General features: G+C 35.3%; 2 protein-coding genes across 11 annotated transcripts; both read right to left on the bottom strand.

Annotated features, from left to right (window-relative positions):
- Positions 1-304: 304 nt before the first annotated feature.
- Positions 305-5,723, bottom strand: LOC132168788 (cysteine synthase-like). 6 transcript variants are annotated; one of them, XM_059579825.2, is made up of 11 exons: positions 5,523-5,722; positions 4,624-4,682; positions 4,425-4,534; positions 4,266-4,323; positions 3,900-4,163; positions 3,501-3,638; positions 3,226-3,277; positions 2,427-2,506; positions 2,062-2,121; positions 1,859-1,943; positions 305-481 (listed from the first exon to the last, which is right to left on the bottom strand). In XM_059579825.2, exons 2-11 carry the CDS (start codon positions 4,660-4,662, stop codon positions 396-398), a joined length of 972 nt encoding a protein of 323 aa, XP_059435808.1. In that variant the 5' UTR covers positions 4,663-4,682; positions 5,523-5,722; the 3' UTR covers positions 305-395. The 6 variants fall into 6 exon arrangements, with proteins under 6 accessions (XP_059435808.1, XP_059435809.1, XP_088367676.1 ...); XM_059579826.2 differs by having other exon boundaries at positions 305-485; positions 1,863-1,943; positions 5,523-5,720; XM_088511550.1 differs by having other exon boundaries at positions 407-481; positions 2,057-2,121; positions 5,523-5,723.
- A 2,730-nt stretch (positions 5,724-8,453) lies between these two features.
- On the bottom strand, positions 8,454-16,589 carry LOC132168789 (bifunctional L-3-cyanoalanine synthase/cysteine synthase D1). 5 transcript variants are annotated; one of them, XM_059579832.2, is made up of 7 exons: positions 16,330-16,589; positions 15,051-15,107; positions 14,861-14,966; positions 12,560-12,639; positions 11,364-11,423; positions 11,134-11,214; positions 8,454-8,646 (listed from the first exon to the last, which is right to left on the bottom strand). In XM_059579832.2, exons 2-7 carry the CDS (start codon positions 15,087-15,089, stop codon positions 8,557-8,559), a joined length of 456 nt encoding a protein of 151 aa, XP_059435815.2. In that variant the 5' UTR covers positions 15,090-15,107; positions 16,330-16,589; the 3' UTR covers positions 8,454-8,556. The 5 variants fall into 5 exon arrangements, with proteins under 5 accessions (XP_059435815.2, XP_059435816.2, XP_088367684.1 ...); XM_059579833.2 differs by having other exon boundaries at positions 15,079-15,114; XM_088511558.1 differs by having other exon boundaries at positions 15,051-15,114.
- Between the last annotated feature and the right edge of the window lie 124 nt (positions 16,590-16,713).

The following is a 16,713-nucleotide window of genomic DNA, read 5'->3' on the forward strand; positions in this document are numbered from 1 at the left end:
TCAAGTCCTATTTTTTAGCAAGATAGTTATATATAATTAATATAGAAAATATTTGGAAAAAGATCACACGTACATCTCCCTCAAACTACCACTCAACTGATGATGTCTACTATAAAGTATAGATCATTAATTTGAATATTCTTCTCCCTTGTGCGAACGTGTCCAAGACAAAAAAATACCTAATTAGACTTAAACCTATTAGCTTAAGATTTGAATTAAAGTAATGTTCAAATATATATATTAACGTATTATTGGTAAAATTCTCAAACCGTTTATCTCGTCAACAACTCCAAGCAAATTATAGTGAAGGTTTTCTCATTATTTCAGATTGCTAGACAGCATGCAGCACATAAATACATCACTTCCTGATGTTCATTGTTCATTTCATTATCACGTCAGTCAAAAGACATGTTTTGTGCCTCGTGCCTAATGGAATCAAAGAGTACAGTAGACAGATAACGCTCTCCACAGCTCGGAAAAACTGCCTGCATGCCAAACAAAATAAAACATTTTAGTTTATGGAATTGGATTCAGCACAATGCAGATTACTATAATCTTTTTTTTTTGTTACTGGAATTAAAACATTTGGAAGCCATTGTTTTACTGTTTCTTATTTCATTTGAAAATCCATCCATAAATAATTCTAGGGATTCTCAATGAAGCGGAAAATAGCAAAATATAAAATAACACAATCACATAAAACACCAAGATTTAAATGGTTTGGCTTAATAAGTCAACATTTATTGGTGATGGCGATTCGAAAGAAATATTCACTATCAAAAAATAGAGTACAGAAAAAATCACTCAACTCTAAAAGCCCTAATACACCAAAATCTCAATTAAAATAAAATTAAATAAAAAATATATATATACTCTCTTAATTCTCTAAACTTTTTAATGCACTTTTTCTATCTGTAAGTCAAGTCTCTCTTTCTTTCTTTCTTTCTTTCTACCACACACGAAGTTACTGCCTCTTCTCACACAATGACCGAATTTGGGGTCTTCAATGTATAGTGGCCCAAGTCCGTCAAGCTTCACCATGAAGAATTCTACTGTGTGAGACCAAAAATGTAAGAAAGAGATAAAAAAATAAGTCATAAAAGGTTGGGGCACCATGACTTGTGAAATGACAAGTCATTACTCGATAACATTATAAAGAGCTTTGAAAAAGTAACGGACAACTTTTACATATATACATATATTTTTTTGAGAGAAGTTTAACTATCCTTCTCAAATTATTACTAAATAAATAATGTCCTTCTAAACTTTACTTTATGGGATAGTATTTTTCTCGAACTACTAAAAATTTGTTAATATCCGCAATGACAAAAGCACCATTTAAAAAAATAAAAAAATAAAAAACCTTTAGGATGGCCGAGCCACTCTCAACACTTAGGGGTGGTGGATAGACCACACCCAACTGGTTTGGGGTAGTAGTTGAACCACTCCCAAGTGGTTCGGAGGGGTGGCTTGGCCACCTTCATACGTTGTTTGGGATGGCTCAGCCCCCTCTCTTATTTTTTTTTCCGAATTTATAGGAATAGTTTAGTCTTATTGACTAAACTTTAAGGTTGTTTTTATCTTTTTTCTAACTTAGGAGGACATTGATGCTTTTTTTTTGATAGTTTGGAAGGGACGTTGTCTTAATTTAAAGTTCGGAGGACATCGTAAATTGTAAATTTGGTGATAGTTTATGGGAAGTATATAGACTTTTCCTAAATATTTTTTTATGCAACATATTTAGGGGGATTATTTGATGCAAAGTTTGAAGTTAATTAATCAACTTAAGCTGACCATCATAATAGAGATTAGGAAGTGCAACTGAGATTCTATCTCCATTTGAAGAAGACACTTGGACTTACAACAATCAGTTTTCCAGTGTTTTCCGGCCTCTTGGCTAACCTTATTGCAGCAGCTGCTGCAGCACCAGATGAAATCCCCACCTACAAAAAACATGGTACCACATTCAGCATAGAAATGGAAAGCCATAAACGCCTGCAAAGGAGAACAAAAAAATTACTCTAGAAATGGAGTGCAAAAGTTCCTATAGAATTACCCTACCAGCAAGCCTTCTTTCAAGGCAAGCAACTTAGCAGTTTCGATGGCTTCCTCACTGGATACCTGAAAAAGTTACCAAAATATCATGAGTCGTTGAAAGGAAATCCACTTCTGAATTTGCACGGAGCAGAGAGATCAGAAATATTGCCATGTAAAAAACTGCAGGCACTAGTTGCTATACCTTGACAAGATTCACAAAGAAAATACTATTGAAAGTTCTCCTTTAAAAAATATATGATTGCACCATACATAAAACTATCACAAGGGTTTTCAATAATAACTTATAAAAATTATAGCAGAAGCAAGTAATTTCACATGTGAAATCAAAGTGAAGGAGAATAAAATGGTTTCCAGTCTTCAAGACTCACTTGAATAACTTCATCAAGCATATTGACATCCAGAACAGCAGGGATAATACCAGCACCAATTCCTTGGATCAGATGCTCGCCTATGAGATTTCCATGCATGCAATGTATACAGTTAGAGAACTCTCATTTGAAAATTAATGCACATGAAAGAATTAACTAATAATTACATGATGAGACAATTAATGAAACATTTATACAGTAGTATAGAGTATAAAGAGTGATTTGGGTATAATATTCTGCAAAAGTGGAGTGATTCTATGTAAAAGCTGCTGATTGAAGCTTTTGGTATGATAATGGTTAATGTCTAAGTAATGTTTGGTTGTTTGTAGAGCAAGAGTAGTTGTAAAACTTGATAGTGTTTTTCTGCATTTTAGTGTTATTCTGCAGAAGGTCTGTTTCTGTACAAGGCTGGCTCTGAGGCTGAGAGTAGGTTGATTGAGCTTGAAGTTGCTGGTTTTTAGCAACTGGGGACCCAGTTTTTACTGGATAGTTTTGTTTGTATTGTAATTAGTTTGATTAGTAAAAGAAGCTTATATTTCCATCTAAAAAAAACATTTTATGCAACCCAACTCTTACATGTGCAACTTATATCTGCATTAAAGAAAAAGACTATGCCTTCAAATTCTTATTTCAAAAATTAGTCTGAATTGAACCATGATGGATAAATTGTCATTCTAGCTTATTAGAACAAGTAAATTCACAATTTACTAGGATTTTTTTTCGTAATTATGGAAGTGATTACACAAGATGGGCAACAGCACTGAGCAAGAGAAAAGAATTCAGGACATGTACAACTGACCAGGCTGTCCTCCATGTAAGACCGCACTTTCAACTGGTTCTACCCCATACACCTAGACATAAACAAGATGAATAAACAAAATAGAAATGCTATTTAACAAACTGATATATAACTAGGATTATGTGGTAGTGAAAATTAATCCTTGATTTTTCTTTTTTTTTTTAATAAACTCTTTTTGATCCAAATGTTGATTTTCATTATGATATCATCTCAGTTATCTAAGAGTTGTACCAATTTACTAAATAACATTACTTCAAACACGTATACAAGTAGACCTTGATCTCTGGATTTTGGCTCTTGAGGAAATTCCCTGTACCAGTTACCGTACCCCCAGAACCTATCCCTGCAACCAGGGCATCAACTTTCTCTCCAGAATCTCTCCATATCTCTGGGCCAGTGGTTTGATAATGGATCTGAACAAAGATAGAATAATATGATATCATCAGTTAACACTATCAACTATATCTATCCATATTACAAGATATCAAGTAATGTTATAAGTAGTTCTCCTAAATGTGAAGTGGATTTTAAAATTACTAATAGATCAAAATTCAATAATGATCCTCTCAAATTCAACGGTGATTTTAAAAGTCATATCACATTTTGGAAGACCTTAAGAAGACTAAACGAGGACTTATAACATTACTCCAAGATATCTAACTCAAAGAATATACCTCCGGGTTGGCAGGATTTTCAACTTGGTTAAGCATATAACTATTTGGAGTTTTATTTAGTAGCTCATTGGTCTTCTCCAAAATCCCATCATTGCCCTTTGCTGGATCTGTAAGGTACACCTCAGCTCCAAAAGCTCTGGCCACAATTCTTCTCTCAACGCTCATTGAGGCAAGCATGGTCAGTATGACTTTGTAACCCTTGATTGCTGCGATGGATGCCAATCCAATGCCAGTGTTTCCACCAGTTGGCTCAATGAGGACAGTCTTTTGCCGTCAAGAATGAGGACATGTTAGTTAACTGCTCCATAATCTGTATGACCAAAACTGAAGAAGCATCTGTAGATATGGAGAATTCTCAAAACTAACCTTCCCTGGAGTGATCAGACCCTTATCCTCTGCATCTTTGATCATATTGTACGCAATCCTGCATGCATGCCAAAAATTATATCCAAATGTTTACATAGTCTAAACTAGAGATTCTCTAATATTAAGCAAAATACAATCAATTTATGACAAGTTATATGCCTGTCTTTAACACTAGAACAGGGTCCCATCATCTCGAGCTTGGCCGCAATACGGGCTACACAACCATCTACAATATTGTTGAGATATACCATTGGTGTATTTCCTATCAACTGCACAAGCCAAGTAATTACCATTAGCAAGATTGAATTTGAGAGAAAGAAGCATGAAAAGAATATTAGTTCCAATGATGAAGGAATACTTCAGTAACATCTCTCTTGATTGAACATTTGTCCTCCATGCTATCTTTTCAGATAAAAACTGCAAGCAAATAAAGAAAAATGTGAAAGAGTGAGAGCACTTGCACCAGAAATAGTCGAGTAATGTGCAGATTTCTCAGCACAAATTATTTGAAGTTCCACTCCAAGAGAGCAGAAAATATTAATAACCATCGGAAGGTGAGGAAGCACAAAAAAAGAAGAAGAAAAGGCATTCCATTTTTGAAACACCCCAATAATGAATGAGCAGATGACAAAAAGCACTCAATGTTTAGCTCAATTGTTCTTTGCGTTCCAGATATGTTCTGGTGAGTTGTACTGATTGTTTGGTTTTTTAGTAGATTGATTCTTATTCATCAAAAAAGAAAAAAGAAAAAAAAGAAAACAGAACCAAATCTACACAAACAAACATGCAGAGGGCACAAAACAACGAAATAGCTAAGAAATTTCATGCACTAAATAGTTCTTGTGTTAAGAACTTCAAGTACATGGAGCTAATACTACTGGACTTATCATGTACCAGCATTTGACTGGTCAGCAGCTCATCCTTCTCTGCTTCCTCAGCCACAAACAGAGCCACAAAAAAATTGTGGAATAAGGCTTGTTTGGCAAACACCTCTTACAATTATTTAATTATTTAATTAATACTTTACTACCTTTTACGTGTGAACTCAAACTCTATTTTTATTAAGCGTGAAATATTTAATTTAAATGAAGGTGATTTAACAAAACTCAAGACATTTAGCTCTAATACTATATTAAACTATCCCGTTTCCTAAAAAGTTAAGCTATAAAAAAATAAAATTAATACTTTAATATTCAATAAAATAAATAAATAAGAACAACTTAAAACATAAACCCTCTTAAAAAAAAATACTTTTACCATTATATCACGCAAGAGCTATGCATTTTACAAAAATTTATCTTTACTAAAGAGTTGGATAACTCTCAAGTGGGTTGGAGTTGATCCAAACCAGATCAGGACAAGACGTATTCCAGCTAAGAATAGAAAGATATATTGATTTGCTTTTTGAGCATTTCTGCTATATATGTTCATGTGATGAGGCCATGGGTTTAAAGAAGACTGAGAAACTAACCCAGCCAGGATATGGCGTCTCGAGAGAAGCCCGAGACGATTGAGAAATTAATGGGCAAGCTGCTCATGTTGTTGTCAAGCAAGCGGTGCTTGTGCTGGTGGAGACGAAACACGTGGAGGCTCATGTTGTTGTCAGGCAAGCGGCGCTTGTGGGGATCCATCGATCGGGTGCATCTCGGGGAGGTGAGTCTGTATATATTAACAGAGCATGCTCCTCTGTTTCAGAGCAACAGTGTGCAAACCCAGGTGAAGAAGATTCAGCTTGAGAATGAAAACAAATAAATAACAAACTTTAAACTGAACTAACTTCCATCCACTTGTATCAACCGACTGCCAGATGGTTAACAAATTTCCAGCTCATTTTTACCATTTTACCATGTGTCAATAAGCATAATTGCATCATCACACACGTGTTCCAGATGGTACGATCATCATGCATGGAGGCTGGAGGAGGGCTGGTTCATTAATTTTTGTCAAACAGACACAAGCTAATGTAGTTGTTTTCTCATGAATTGGAAGCAGACTATTGCCATTGCCATTGGTGATTGGCCTGTCTATTTTTACCATTAATTACTGCCTTGGACAACCATGTCTGAAAGAAAGATGCTTCTCAGAAGATTGCCACGTTAATCAATCAGATTGGAGAGATCAGAAAACGGAGATGGAGGGCGTGGAGTAGTCACTCTTGCAGTCTTGCTGAACCATGGTTAAACTAGACTGCCGGTAAAAACTAAAAGTAACTTTTTTAAGATCTCGAAAGGCTCAATCTTATCCGTTACTTAAATGCGCTTAAACGACAGCATTGAAGCCTAATACCATACACTTCCATAAGGCTTGCAAAAGGGAAATGTTACGGGTCAATAAATTTCTCATATTATTTTACAATTAACTATTAGATGTGTGGAGTCCACCATTAATTTATGTAAAGTCCACATAAATCTACAAATCTAATGATTGATTGTAGAAAAATATGAGTCGAATATATATATTGACTCCTAGCATTTTTCGTTGTAAAATGGGTTTACGTGTCATGTTCGTGTCAATCCGAACACGACACTTTTATTAAACGAGTAACCTATGACCCAAACTTGTTTAACCTAAACCTTAACCTTAAAACTACGTGTTGTATTTATGTTGAGTTCCCAGGTTACGAGTAAAATTGTCAATTAAACTTAAAAAAAATTAGGGGAAACTTCACTAAGCCCCCCCTAAACTTTCGGCCGATTTTGCAGACCCCTCCTGAACTTTCAAATCTCTCATTTTGGACCCCTAAACTTCCATTTTCTCTCACTTTGGACCCCTCTATCAGTTTTCAACATTAAAGTCAAACCGTCTGACTTTTTATGTCCATTATACCCCTACCCAGCCCACTTGAAATTTCGAAAATGCCCAAAACTACAGCACCCACCCTAGCCCAAAACGACACCGTTTTGGGCATTAAAATTATATATATATTTTTTTATTTTTAAAAAAATGAAAAATATTTAAAATATTTTTTTTAAAAAAAAAAACCGGAGAAAGAGATCGGGAGCCACCCCTTGGCCAAAATGGGGTGGCCGGACCTCCCCATTTTTGTCCAAGGGGGTGGCTGGTGAACCACCCCCATACCGGCCATGGGGCCACCCCCAAAAGGCAAAAAAAAAAAAAAAAAACGAGAGGTGTGGGGGAGGGGGGCCGGACCACCCCCAAATGCACCCAATCCCCCCTTTTTTTTTTTTGGCCAAGGGGGTGGCCCTTGGCTATGGGGGTGGTTCGACCACCCCTAGACGGCCAGGGGGTGGCTCTAGCCACCCCGATCTTTCTCCCCCCTTCTTTTCTTTTTCTTTTTTTTTTTTTTTTTTTTTTTTTAATTTAAATTTTTTGCTTTAAAAAAAAAAAAAAAAAAAAATTTAATGCCAAAAACGACGTCGTTTTGGGCTGGGTGAGTGTTGTAGTTTTGAAGTCCAAAACGGTGTAGTTTTAATGTGGGGGTATAATGGGTATAAAAAAGTTAAACTGTTTAATCTAACGTTGAAAACTGATGGATGGGTCCAAAGTGAGAGAAAATAGAAGTTTAGGTGTCCAAAATGAGAGATTTGAAAGTTCAGGAAGGGTCTGCAAAATCGGCCGCAAGTTCAAGGGGGCTTAGTGAAGTTTTCCCAAAAATTACATAAACAAATCAACACACGAACACGCAAGTTAACCCGTGTAACACCTTTATTAAACAAGTCATAAACAAGTTGCCCCATTTAATCTAAATCTTAACCTGTCGAGTTCACGGGTTGAACTGAATTCATACATTTTCCAAGGTGTATGCTATGCATCTTTAGGTCCACAATATTAGCATCATATATTCATTCACACCAATAATTATTATTTTTTTTAAAAAAAAAAAATACAAATTCTACTAATTATTAGAACCTCATATGAATTTTGTTAACACTGTTTAGAACCTGATCTTGTTTGAATTGATCAATTTGAATACAATTCATTATTGATGAAATGAATTAGATAGAGCTCAATTCATTAGTGAAATAAAATGAATTGGTTTTATATTCAGAAATTATTTATAACTTTAAAGAGTTGACGCTTATTGTTTCAAAAAAATCTTTTACAAATTTAAAAATTTGACCATTATGGAAATTTTTTTGATAAAATATCCTTAATTGATACTTCCAACCTGAAAGATTAGAACTAAAATTCTTGTAGTTCATGAAAATTACTGCTCATACTTCAAAACAATCTATATCTTTATTTCTTCAGGTATCCAGGGAGTGCAGTGAGATCAAGATGTTCTACAATTTCAAATTATGTGAATTTAGGTCGTTTATTCGGTAACACCTTAGTCAAAAGTCATGTTTTCGGCTTCATGCCTGATGGAATCAAAGAGGGGAGAAGATAGATAACGCTCACCACAGCTGGGGAAGACGACCTGCATGGAAAACAAAAATTGAATTAAATAATTAATGGGACAGGATTCTGCATATGCAAACTTGTAAAATTCTAGAGAATGCCTAATCACCATTTTCCTATCTTTCTTTCATCCAACCTTTTAAGAAATAAACTATTGAATCAGTAGAACCTACATGAGCACTCGACATAACGTTTGTCTAGGCATGGTGTCGGCAAATTATGTTAAGAAAGACGACCAATCACGGGATACAATCATCACCGCAAGGAAAGACATCAAATACCTACTGAACGTGATAAGCAAGCATGACCCGTGCTTGTCTTTGTTCACGCAAGGTCTTAGTACATCCAGAACAGGCCGCTGTGCTCAACCTCCAACGGTTGTGTTGTCGACCACCGTGAGGTAACATTTCGGTGTTTTCTTTCGAGCATTACATTGAGCATATCACAGACATGACTTGAATTTATACATATTTTCATTTCTATCGCTGCATCTTTTGAATTATTGCATGTTGATATTTGGGGTAGCTATCGCGTTTCTTCTATTACTAGAGCTCATTATTTTCTAATCATTGTGAATGACTATACTTTATGCATGTGGGTTTACTTACTGTGGAACAAATCTATGACCCACCTACTTTTACAGTTCTTTATTCACCTCATAGTTCTTTATTCACCTTATGACATGCTAGTTTGCAACGTCGACACAGTGGTGACGTGTAAACAATTTGGTGACGCATGAACAGCACACGTCACGAAATTGGTGACATGTCACTGAAATGCGTCATTAAATCTGCAATTTTTTTCCCCAATAGAACATATATTTTTCTTTTAAACAATTTGGTGACATGTTACTGTTCACACGTCACCAATTGGCGACGTGTAAACATTAAAACGTCATTAAATTATTATTTTTTTTCATTATTATTATTTTTTTTTGGAGTTTTTGTATTATTTTACTTATAGTGACGTGTTACTATCTCACACGTCACCAATCGGTGACGTGTGGAAAAATGACACGTCACTAATTGGTGGCGTTTTAATTTTAACATGTCACTAATTGGTGACGTGTCAATTTTAACACGTCACTAAAGTTTTTAGTGATGTGCAACCTGCTGAAACGTCACTAAATGGTGACGTTTTAAAAAATTCGAGTACTGTAGACACGTTAATAAGCTCTGAGTTTTTTGTAGTGAGAAAACCAATTTTCAGCAAATGTTAAAATCATTTGCAGTAGAAATTATTCATCAGACCAGTTATGTCTGCAATCCACAACAGAACATAAACACTGCATCTGCTTAAAGTGTCTTGAGCTTTACTCTTCCAGGCTAATATGCCTACCAAATTCTTGGGGGGACACGATTTTGACTGCTGCATACTTGATCAATAGAACACCCACTGCCATTTTGTCCAAATAGACTCCTTATGAAAAATGGTACAATACCCAACCCAATTATAATCACTTGTGGGTATTCGGATGCCTATGTTTTGCCTCCACTCGCTCGCAAAATCCTTCCAAATTTGACCCTCCTGCCACCCAGTTTGTGTTCCTCAATTATCCTTACAGTCAAAAGGAATACTGCCTTTATGATCATTTTCCCTTTGCCTACAACTCACCTAAACCTCCTTCCCCCATCTTGCCTTATCCACTTGATCTCCCTGAAAGTCAAAACATTGCTCCTAGTTACACTGAGACCCTTGCTGTTCCCACCAAATCTCCATCACTTCCAACCATGTCTCCCAACGATCCGCTCAGGCCACTCAACCACCTACCTACCTCTACAATTTTCATTTTGGATAGGTCCTATCGTCTCGATCCATCCATTCATTGGACTCAGCAATCGGAGAGCATGTTAGTTAAAATTAATATGAGCAGATAACTTTGTTGTTAAAATTGTTTAAAAAATCCTACAAAATTAGGGATCTTTGTCTTAAAAAACCTTTTGTGGATAGAGTTTGAACTTAAAGGGAGATAAGCAATAAGATGATCCAATAGCCAATATAAAAAATTGATAAATATGATTTTATGGCCATACAAACAGCATCTCCACAGAAGTAATTAACCCTTCTTCTTTTAAACAAAAAACAATTGATAGAAGAATTCCTTATCCCCACATATTCCACATCCATGGTGGGTTGGATTCTAAACCCCCTCCCTACATGAGAGAAGTACGACAAGGCTACAAGGCCATAGGTGAAGTAATTATCAGTTTGAGGATACCTATAATATTCAAGACATCTTTGCATTCTGCAACATGAGGTGAACAATGTTTTCTGAACATGTAAACCGGCATGGCATACTGAATGCAGTTAGCTTGAGAATGAAATAATGGAAGGAATATGAATCCTAGAATATGCTATGGCAGGCAGAGAGTTGTCTAAAAGATACTTATAGCGATTCTGATGCGAAGTACGAACTAAATCAACCTAAGCACACTATCATAATGATGATAACAAAGTTCATATGTAAGAGGTTCTAGAGCAATTTGAAGAAAGCATTTAGATTTACAACAATGAGTTTTCCAGCATTTTCAGGCCTCCTTCCTAACTTTATAGCAGCAGCTGCTGCAGCACCAGATGAGATCCCCACCTGCAAAAAACATGCTCCAACATGTTTTTTAAAGATGGAATATTATAAAGATCTGCAACAAAAGAACTCATGCAATTATTTTGTTAACAAAATTGGATGTAAAAAGTTCCTAGAGAACCATTACAGCTGATCTTAAGAAACTACTTTACCAGCAAGCCTTCTTTCAAGGCAAGCAGTTTGGCAGTTTCAATAGCTTCCTCACTTGAAACCTGAAAGATCACCAAAACATCAGGAGTCAGAAACAGGAAATTCATATTTTCATTTGCAGCTAGCAGAGATAAGATTATAGATACTTCCATGAAAACAAAATAGCAGGCACTTGCAGTACACTTTTAGAAGATTTACACACAAAAAATAAATAAATAACATATGTGTGACCTTAGGCTTGAATTAGAACTGGTTCGAGTAACTATCACACAAATATGCAACTTTTGTTTAAACATGTGACAGTCCCTGCTTAATGTTTTTCTTCTTCTTTTATTTTATTTCTTAGAGGTGAACAGTTGTCCAAGGCCTGAAAATTCGAAGAAAATAGAACGTCCGACCTGTCCCCAGGACTCAGACATATGATATGCTCAAACTTGTCTCTTGTATGATCAATTCATATCTTTTCCAAAAACATTTCTTTCATTGAATACCAAATAATTAAAGTCATGCAAATATTCAGTTCAGAAGTGCCATTCCAAAAATTGGTTTAAGAGGATGACCGATTTAATTGGAAAGGTATACAATTTCATATCCATGTCTTGCATAACAGACACAAAATAACAAATATAAACAAGGTCCTCCAGATACTTTTTTCTTTTCTGAACCTGAATCAAAAACAAGTCTTAGTTTTTTCTTTTATAGAATATATCTCATAAAGCAGCCAGAAAGAACCCATTGTGTAGGTTAAACTCCCTGAAGAAATTGAGACCGAAGCCAAGCCTCATAAAGCAGATTCATATCCAGATGATATATCCCCAAGAAAGCACAACTTAAATGAACTCAAAATGTGGGACTAAACAAACTAACTTGAAAAACGACAACCTTCCTAAGACTTTGATGACTAAAAAAACCCCCTTAGGTTAATTCCTTAACATCCTATTCACAGAGTCTGGTCCTCTGCCTTTCATATCCAAAATCCACTCATGCATAATGATTACATTATTTATTGATGTCAAGTTTTAACTCCTGATGAATGAGTTAGCACCATGGTACTTGCATTTCCCATAAATAATGTGTTCTAATCATGCTGATACTTTCCACTAGAAATACAACACTAATTCATGAAACTTAAGCACCAAGCAGATCATTTTACATATCAAATAAAATTGAATGCCAATAAAATGGTTTCCAGACTCACTTGAATAACTTCATCAAGCACATTGACATCCAGAGCAGTAGGGATATTACCAGCACCAATTCCTTGGATCAAATGCATGCCTTTTACATGTACATGCATGCAAACGTAGAGTTAGAGAACTGTCATTTGAAAATGAAAGCAAACCGAAAAAATCATATAATTTTAATCAAATACCAGATATGACATGACAATTGATGAACATTTGATGCCAAAAAGTTCAACAACAGATTTGACTATTCAAACACGTGTAACTTCTATCCCCATTAAAATAAAAAATTAAAACTAATTTTAATTTAACCATAAACAGAAAATTGTCATTCTAGTTTAAAAGAATGGGCAATTCCTGAGTTCATTAGGATTTGTAATTCTATGAAAGTATCGTTCAAAGCAGGAATTTAAGGTCTTATAAATGATCGATTTTACTGTTAGTGACCTTTAGATGAACAAGTAGGCTTATTAATTCCCAAGATATTACTACCATCAGTTGGAGATAATTGAGCCAATCTAGGTTTGCCCAATTTTTTGTCCAACCATATGTTCTAGCAAATCCAAGTATACTGATATTTGCTTACAGACTAGTGAGCATTTGACTGCAGATCATGTAGCCACAACTAGACACCCAATTGGGCATTTCCATTTTACCAAGAGAACTTTAAACTCAACTGATTGAGTACAAACGAGGACCAAGGTCCTTTACACAAGATACTCACTTGGACACTTAGTTGATTGCCTACCTGGAGGCTAGAAGGATTAATCCATCCTTGACTTGGTTGTCCCAACAGAATAAGGTTTACAACTGAAGCACAGCACTGCAAAGCACTTCTTTGCTAGCTGCCACTTCGCCTGCTGGTTGCACACATCCAGCAGAGGCTAATGCGCCTTTTGGTTTGCTGCTTGCTCGCAAACTGCATATGCCAGATTTTATCCTGCTTCCAGCACTACATGATGGGTCAAGTTTTAAGTGTAAAACTTGAACATACATGTCAGTGCCCACTTTGGCAGTTGACTTCAAGTACCGATAGAATTTTATATGTTTATATTCAGAGAAGAGTTGTTGTGCAATTAATCACAATCACAGCAAATAACACAAAACAATCACTTACAAGACATTGCTCCCTCAATGTAAGGTATGCCACAAACGAAGATGATCATAAAAAAATCCACCAACCAAAAATAGAGTACAAAATAGTGGTGAATAACCACTTAAAATCAAAACCCCAATAGACCCAAATCTCATTCTCTAATCAAGACAGAATTTCTTTTGCTTTTAAATTCCCTAATCATGAGATATGATGAAGAGTATTATTTTTCTCTAGGCAATGGTCCTCCACACACTCTCTTCTTTGTGTCTGAAATCAATTGAGGCTATATATATACATATACAGCAAGTGAAAAAGGTCAACTACCAAGGAAGAGGCCAAAGTCGGCTAAGGAGTTCTTTCCTACGTGGAGAAGAAAATGCCTAGGTGTCCACTTCAAAGTAGACTAATAATTTGTGGATGTGATCATGGTACTCCATGCACCCTATCTCCAAACCACATATTAACAAAAGCAAACGACATACTACAATCACATTACTCCAAACTAGTATAACTTTGGTAAGTTCTCAACAAGTTTGAACTTGTCTAACCACTAAACTCCACATATCAATATGTTCTATAGAAACAACCAAGTTGGTTGCTAAATTTTTCATGTGAGTATGATGCTTAAGAAACAATGAAAAATCCTAGAAACTATTATCGAATATACATAACTTGGGCACTCCTTACATTGGACCTATTTGTTGTGAAACTACTATACATATGATGTTTGCCCATCATCACCATTCAATAGTTGAAAAAAGTGAACTGTAGAAAGACCCTCCATTAGTGACCAAAACACATCATTAGTCGCTCGTTCATAATTCATTCTAAGCTTTATAATATATTTTAACTTGGTAAAATTTCCTTTGAAAATTTCTTAAAGAGGTAAATAATGGTAGTTATTGAATATCCACCTCCAGTCTTCAAAGCCTAGACAAACCAAATTTAGTGTCACTCAACCCCAGCCAGTAGAGCAGTTAATTGCACTCCCAATAAAGCCTACTTGCTTAGCCGGGTGAACAATCTTGAGTGGACTTCTGTTTTTTCATTTTTTGTATTAGCAAAATAAGTTTTTGGATTAGGAATTGAAAAGGAAAGTTCCAGGAGACAGATAACGAGTTCATCTGTCAACTGACCCTATTGTATGTCTATATTTGATACTAAGCAAAATATGATCAACATAAAAAATGAAAAGAAAGTAAAGCAGTTAAATACCTGCCTTTAACACTAGAGCAGGGTTCCATCATCTCAAGCTTGGCAGCAATACGAGTTACACAACCATCCACAATATGGTTGAGATAAACCATTGGGGTATTGCCTATTAACTACCCAAAACAGGAAACTCGCCAGCAAAATTGGAATATGAGAGCAAAAGCAACATTAAAAGCATTAATTCAAAAAGATAATACTTCAGTAACATCTTTCTTGATTGCGCACTTTTCTTCCATGTTATGTTTTTAGTTAAACTGCAAGCTGAAAAAAGAAAAAAATGTGAAAGAGTGGAAAGAAAACTACTGAGACATAAATTGCAGTCCAATATAAATTGCAAGAAATATTAAGAGCATACTTAGACCAGCATGAAAATGATATCTCGCATTTTTTTTTTCACAGAAGAAAACTTCTTCTTCCCTTATTTATAAGTAAAATTCATAGAACAAATCGAAACTTTATGTCTGGCGTCATTACAAAATGTTAACGTGATCTACAAAGAATCTACATTGAGTAGTACGAGGATGTTCTGCGAAGATCAATCTGTGATCTCAAACATTGTAAGAACTGAAATCACAAAAGTACTTCAAAGTGCTATGAGAGCACAAAACATTGGAATAGCTAAGATACTGTTAGCAGATTGTGTGTTTAAGAGGGAAAAAGAGAATGAAACAAAAAAAGTAAACACATATCAAAAGCTAAATATCTTCTAGACATATTTAAAAAATAAACATAAGTAGAGCACAAAACAAAATTATAGCTTAGAAATTCAAGCACGAACCCACTAATAGAAACAGCAAGCAATAAGTATTTTTTCATAAAAATTAACAGAAGCTGGGTCAAAAGAGCACAAAATCTATAAGCAACGAACATTAACAGAGCACAAAACAAAGGAAAGGCCAAAGGCCCAAAAAGAAAAGAAAAGGAAAGTACCCAATATTTGAAAAGACCAAAAATAATGCAGATCTTCCAAATGCCAGATAGCCTTTATGTCAAAAATCAAGAACCAATCTACATAAAGACGAGCAGAAAACACAGCTAAAGCTAGGAACTTCAAGGACCGACCAGAAAAACAGTTCAAGTGTGCAAAGTTTTGAAAGCATCACCAGACTCTAAAAATCTCATTTGCATCACCATCATAGGCCAGTGTATATCAAAAGATAGTAGCCAGTATACATAAAAAGAGCCAGTATATAAGTATGCAATAGTGGAAAGAGTCCAATAATGCAGAATTTTGACAAAGAACCACCAGACGCCAGAACTATGCCTTAATCTCAACAACCAACAATGTTACAATAAGCAGAGCAACAGCAATAGCAACATTGAGGAAAAAAAAAAGTCAGTTAATTTGACATGATAAGGAGTCCAAGAATCCATATTTCAACATTTTGAAAAGAAAGAAGAAAAAAAACCCAAAACTTCAAATATATATTCCTCACTATCAACTACCAGGGAGAAAAAAAAAATGGAGAGAGAAACCTTGAGGAAACTTGGTAGTACCCAAAAGTGGAAACAATCCAATAATGCAGACTTTCTTGTGAAGGAATCACCAGCTGCTCAAACGATTTTGATGACCAAGCAAATACATAAAAGCTATTAAAAAATAGAGCAATAACTTGAATGCTACCCAGGAGAAATAAACCTTATCTCTACTGACGCAGTTGGAATATATATGAGTCTTATTCTTGGAATTGGCCGTGACTGCGATGGTGAAGTTGTGCAGTGGAATTTTCAGTCACCTACGCATCCACTCTGCTTTTCAACATTTTTGTTTTTGTTTTTTTCTAAGCATGATTTTCAACATTTTACTGCTGAACTTCACGGTTAAATTATGTTAAATCACTATTTTGATATAAGAGATTG

Source organism: Corylus avellana, chromosome 1, assembly GCF_965113065.1.
Source record: "Corylus avellana chromosome 1, dhCorAvel1.hap1.2, whole genome shotgun sequence".
Classification (NCBI taxonomy): domain Eukaryota; kingdom Viridiplantae; phylum Streptophyta; class Magnoliopsida; order Fagales; family Betulaceae; genus Corylus; species Corylus avellana.

Bases quoted from the DNA above. Each gene is read 5' to 3' on its own strand.
- LOC132168788 (XM_059579825.2), bottom strand. From the start codon at position 4,662: ATGGAGGACAAATGTTCAATCAAGAGAGATGTTACTGAA. The intron at 4,164-4,265 runs GTTAGTTTTGAG...TGACGGCAAAAG, and splicing joins GTCTGATCACTCCAGGGAAG to ACTGTCCTCATTGAGCCAAC. The intron at 1,944-2,061 runs GTAGGGTAATTC...TGTTTTTTGTAG, and splicing joins CCTTGAAAGAAGGCTTGCTG to GTGGGGATTTCATCTGGTGC.
- LOC132168789 (XM_059579832.2), bottom strand. From the start codon at position 15,089: ATGGAAGAAAAGTGCGCAATCAAGAAAGATGTTACTGAA. The intron at 14,967-15,050 runs GTATTATCTTTT...TGTTTTGGGTAG, and splicing joins TCAAGAAAGATGTTACTGAA to TTAATAGGCAATACCCCAAT. The intron at 11,215-11,363 runs GTAAAGTAGTTT...TGTTTTTTGCAG, and splicing joins CCTTGAAAGAAGGCTTGCTG to GTGGGGATCTCATCTGGTGC.